The sequence below is a fragment of the Saccopteryx bilineata genome, chromosome 1 (assembly GCF_036850765.1).
Source record: "Saccopteryx bilineata isolate mSacBil1 chromosome 1, mSacBil1_pri_phased_curated, whole genome shotgun sequence".
NCBI lineage: Eukaryota > Metazoa > Chordata > Mammalia > Chiroptera > Emballonuridae > Saccopteryx > Saccopteryx bilineata.
In genome coordinates, this window is record NC_089490.1 from 312,291,478 (window position 1) to 312,296,588 (window position 5,111).

The following is a 5,111-nucleotide window of genomic DNA, read 5'->3' on the forward strand; positions in this document are numbered from 1 at the left end:
GGGATGTGCATGTGCAAGGCAAGAACTCTTCACATTTCAAATAGCTAAAAAAATGGGTAGTAAAATGAAGTCCCATTTTACACCCTCGCATGCTGAGCATGAGAAACAGCCAAATGCAGCACTAATTTGTTAACATTAATCTATCGCTTTTGGTATACGATGTTTTAAACACATGTTAAATATATTCATGAAGATGTAGAAGATAAATTTAAAACCTGCATCATTTGTAACAAAAGGCAAATGGAAAGAAAAGATTTTAAGTCCCTGGGGTGTTCATACAAATTGGCAGCCAAAAGAACAGTCTTAGTCAACATATTTCCATGTCCCCCTAAACACAAATAGCTTCAAACCTTTGGAGGCTGTTCCTTTGAGATGTTTCATCAGTGACATCACAGTGATTGCCACCTCCCTGGGACTACTTTAGGCCCTGCTTAGAGTCCAGGACTCCACACAGCCCAGGAACCAAGCAGGAGTTGGACCCTGAGTTAGAGAGAAAGACGGGAGAAGCCTACCACAGCAGGTATGTTCCTGACCCTCTTCAAGAACAGCAGGATTTTTATGCTTAGCATACGGGGTGTGTGTGTGTGTGTGTATACAAGTTGCAAATAAGGAAGGCAGAGGAATGTTGACATTTCTTAAAGAAATAGGCAACGCTCATTTTACACAGTATGTCTTAAGATATAAAGTGAATACTATTGATTTTTGTTTTTCTTTTTTTTACCTCATAATATGCATTTGCTCTCTTCCTTTAAAAATTTTTTTATTAAAATTTTTTATATCATGAAGAAAGTTTGTCTTCCATCTTTTCAAAGTCTCCATTCAAAGAAAGTCAAGGTCAAACAATTTATTCAGAATGTTTTTGGTTTTTATTTCATCCTTATGGCAATCACTTTGGATCATCTGGTGTGGTCTTGATTCCAGGGAAAATTAAAAATAAAAACCAAAATTGTCTTTGCCGCAGAAAAATGAAGGTCGCTGATCTGAATTTTTGTCTAACTTTGGTATAAATGTGTGTAAAAGTTAAGTCAAGTCTGTCCCTTACAATAAATGTGTATTGATTCAGTTGACGTCATTAGAAATTTTCACCTTAACTCTGTGTTTTATTCATTAAAATACAGAAAACACCAAATATTTAAGTTTACCATCAAAGCGCAAGAAAGAGATTACTGAAAAAATGTGAAGAGTTTGTAAAACATAGTTTGACACTAATTATAAAGCAACACCTGTATAACTATTACTCAGATGAAGAAACAGTCTTGCCAGCACCTCAGAAATCCATTCCTGGTCACCTCTCCCTTGTGCCCCCCATTTGTAATCACAATCGTGATTATTGAGATAATTTTGTCCATGCTTCTCTTTATATATTTTTTATCATCTATGTCTGCATTCCTAAACAATATGATTAAGTTCCCTGTTTAGACTAATAAATGGAATCATATTCTATGTTTCTTTTGCCCAACAATTAGTTATGAGAGCTACCCATTTTGTTGAGTATTGTTAGTTTATATATTTTCTTAAGTCTATAGCATTCAAGCATATAAATATACCATGATTTATCATCCATTCTATTGTTGCTAAACATTCGAGTTGTTTCCAGCTTAGGGATATTGTAAAAATGTTGTTGTGAACATCCTTGTATAAGCATCTTGGTTCATATGTGCTTGAGTTTCTAAAGTAGAAGTGTAATCACTGGATAATAAGAAATGGGCACTATCAACTTTAATAAAAAAAGTCAAATTGTTTTTTCAAAGTGGTTGAAGATTCACACTAACTTTGTTTAACTAGGGCAGTTAATTGTATTAGTAACTCATTCTTATAATCACTCCTAGGGAGTTATCACAATTCTAGCAACTAGTTCTAGTCTGCAGTGCTAGCTCGGCCTCTAACTTGCTATATGTTGTCACACAATTTAACCTCTCTCTAACAGCCACTGTCTTAGCTGTAATCTAAGAGATAACAATCATAATAATATTTATACTTGCCTGAGTTGTGAAGGTCACTGAATTGTTGTGAAGGTCACATGACAAAAGCTATGGTCAACTTTCAATTACATTTTCCCAGTATGTCCTTGTTGGGCCACTCTGAACAATTTCCTCTATTTAAGAACTTAATCTAAAGCAGATCAGGTGGGATGGTTGTTTTGTCCTCCCTAAATTGTTTTGCACATCTCTGCATTTTTCAGAATTTACCCAAATACGTGGGTATTTGGACCAGGACTTGATTTTATTAAGAGATTCACAAGGAAAAGTCTGGATTTGATTCTCATGCCTTTGCCTCCAGGCTCCCTGACTGCATTCATCATCTTCCTGTTCCCCTCTGTTCTTTTGTACATTTTTATGCATTCTCTCCACTTCCTTTATCCATTTATTTTATTCTGTTTACTTTCTACTTCAGGCATGTATTTGTATAAAGATCTTTAATGAAAATTTACTATATTTTTCATACAGAGGGCCAAAAGATGAGTAACAGAAGGAAAAAGAAACATAACTCAATCATCACTGGCCATATTTTAAACCAAGATTCAATAACCTACCGATTCGCACCATATGATCTGAATTTATGTGTTACACTATAATTAAATAATATAAAAAATGATTATTCAGCTGCTTTATACCATTAATAATTTGATCCACTAATAATCCAACAAATGTAGTCAAGTTAGATGGTTAAAAATACTAGCCAGGACAAAAACTTGCAAAGAATCATTTCTGCCCTTTGCCTGGCCTGAGGTGGCACAGTGGATAAAGGTTGCCGGTTCAAATCCCTAGGCTTACCTGGTCAAGGCCCATATGGGAGTTGATGCTTCCTGCTCCTCCCCCCCTTCTCTCTGTCTCTCTCTCTCTCTGTCTCTTTTCTCTAAAATAAATAAATAAATAAATAAAAGACCTCCCACCCTTAGAAAATAAAAATCACCTTTTCCCCTTAAACTTCTTCACTCTATAGGAAACTTTTGTCTTAAGTATCTAAAATATTATCTTTTATCTTTAATTTTGTTTGGTTTTCATACACAAAATGTCAATAATGCCACATTACTGAAAGTAATATTTTGATTGACTACATTTGCATATGTTCTCAAAGTACAATTTCCTAAGTGTAATATATGTACAAACTATAAAGATACCATCTCTGCTCTTTGAAGTGTTTACAATCAAGGCACATCCTAGGCCTGCTAAAAATAGCTGGCATAAGCCTTTGTTGCAATAGAAGTAGCCATGAGGTTAACACTTGCTCTTTGGATTGAGTACTTGTTACGTGAGGGACTTTGGGCTGACTCCAGTAGGCTCTGTGCCCAATGCAGTGCTTATAAAAGGCCAAACAGATGTTGAAACTACTCATGCTTTCCACAGAGTTAGATTAAGACCTGTAGCAGCCTGAAACCTGCAAAATTATGGTGTCCTACTTCTATATTTAATTTAAAGTAAGAACCATATAAAACATAATTTTTTTTTTCTGTTTTGGTGATTTTGTTGGCTGGTAAGTTAGCAAAGCAAGTGCACACATACACACAAACACAGAAATTGGAAAGAGAAAAAAAATGTAATGTTTTGCATTTTATCAAAAGTATCAATACAATCATTACAGGAAAAAAATCAGGACTATATTTGTTTCTTTGACATCAGGCAGAAAACACAGTCTGTCTGTACTAGTTAGGATTCTTCAGAGAAATAGAACCAATAGGATGTGTGATTTTTTATATGCATATATACATTATATATCTATAGATATATAATTGGCTTATGCGATTGTGGAGTCTGGCAACTCCAAAGTCTGCAGGATAGGTCGGCAGGCTGGAGAACCAGAAAGAGTTATAGCTATAGTCCAAAGATATAGTTTGGAGGTTAGAAATCTGAGAGCAAGGTGTTGAAGAGTTGATTTTATCTGAGCCCTCTCTCCTTGGCTTGCAGATGACTGTCTTCTTCCTGTCTTCACATGGTCTTCCCTTGTACATGTACGTGTCCTAATCTCCGCTTCATATAAGGACCGTGGTCATAATGGATTAGGGCCCATTTTCCTGAACTCATTTTATCTTAATAACCTCTTGAAAGACCCTATGTCTAAATACAGTCATATTTTGAGATATTGGGGGTTAGGAATTCAACATATGATTGGGAGGGGTACAATTTATGCCGTAACACTGTTCTCTTCCACAGTGCTTCTGTTTCCTTTGAGGAAGAAATGCTCACCGATCTTTCCATGTTTTCTTTGTCACTTTCTGTTAGGAGGTAAGGACAAGCAGGAGGTCTCTGGTGTGCCCTCAGGAATCGGCCTTCGGTTCTCCCTGAGCCACTCTGAGAATGGAGCGATCCGGCCGGGAGCTGTGTCTCAACTTCGCTATTGTCCTGATTACAGTTCTGCTTATGTGGCTCATTGTGAGGTCCTATCAATGACCTGAGCCGGCATGCCACTGTCCTGGGATTGACTGCAACGCTCCAGAGCCGCCTGCTATCCCTGGGATCCCATTGCTGTGATGGGATGCCTTTCTCAGCACCCTGAGGCTGTGTGTGTCTGTGTGTGTGTCTGACCTGCACACACAGTATCTGAGGTTCCTCCAGTGTCAGGATCAGTTGTGTGCTCTCTAAAGATGCTGCTCTCAAGAGCTGTCAAGTGTTTGCCAGTGAACATTAGATTTTCTCCCCAGCTCTTATGGCAAATGTGTTAGATAAGCCACAAGGTTAAGATGAAGCTGGATTCATGATGACATAGAATTCTAAAAAGCCCCTAATCTGTCTCACCGCACATCCCTTCAGCCCATACTGTCTGCAACCAAACTTTAAATCACCCTGCCTGAAGAAAGAAATGCTAGAGGAAGTCTTTGTCAGCCCCTGTCACAGCTATCATGTGAATAAAGCTAAGTCAACCACAAAAATGATGTTTAGAATTTATTTTAGCTTCTATTTGTGATGCTGCATTTGACCCTTGGCTGGGATTGAAGTGACAAATGTTACAGTATTTCCAACATTTGAGCTAAGCCAAGCTGCTCCAACTGCTGAGGATTTGAAACCCAGTCAATTAAGAGTGTCACATTTCAAATAATTCCATTGGCTCAGTGCACCTCAAATTTTCCTTCTAAACTAGTCCCAAGGGCACACAGAGAATAAATCCATTCCACC

General features: G+C 37.4%; 1 protein-coding gene across 1 annotated transcript; it reads left to right on the forward strand.

Moving 5' to 3' along the window:
• Positions 1–383: 383 nt before the first annotated feature.
• On the forward strand, positions 384–4,885 carry SLN (sarcolipin). Its single transcript, XM_066253652.1, has 2 exons — positions 384–520; positions 4,221–4,885. Exon 2 carries the CDS (start codon positions 4,296–4,298, stop codon positions 4,386–4,388), a length of 93 nt encoding a protein of 30 aa, XP_066109749.1. The 5' UTR covers positions 384–520; positions 4,221–4,295; the 3' UTR covers positions 4,389–4,885.
• Positions 4,886–5,111: the final 226 nt, after the last annotated feature.

Coding starts and splice junctions, on each gene's coding strand:
- SLN (XM_066253652.1), top strand. CDS start 4,296: ATGGAGCGATCCGGCCGGGAGCTGTGTCTCAACTTCGCTATTGTCCTG.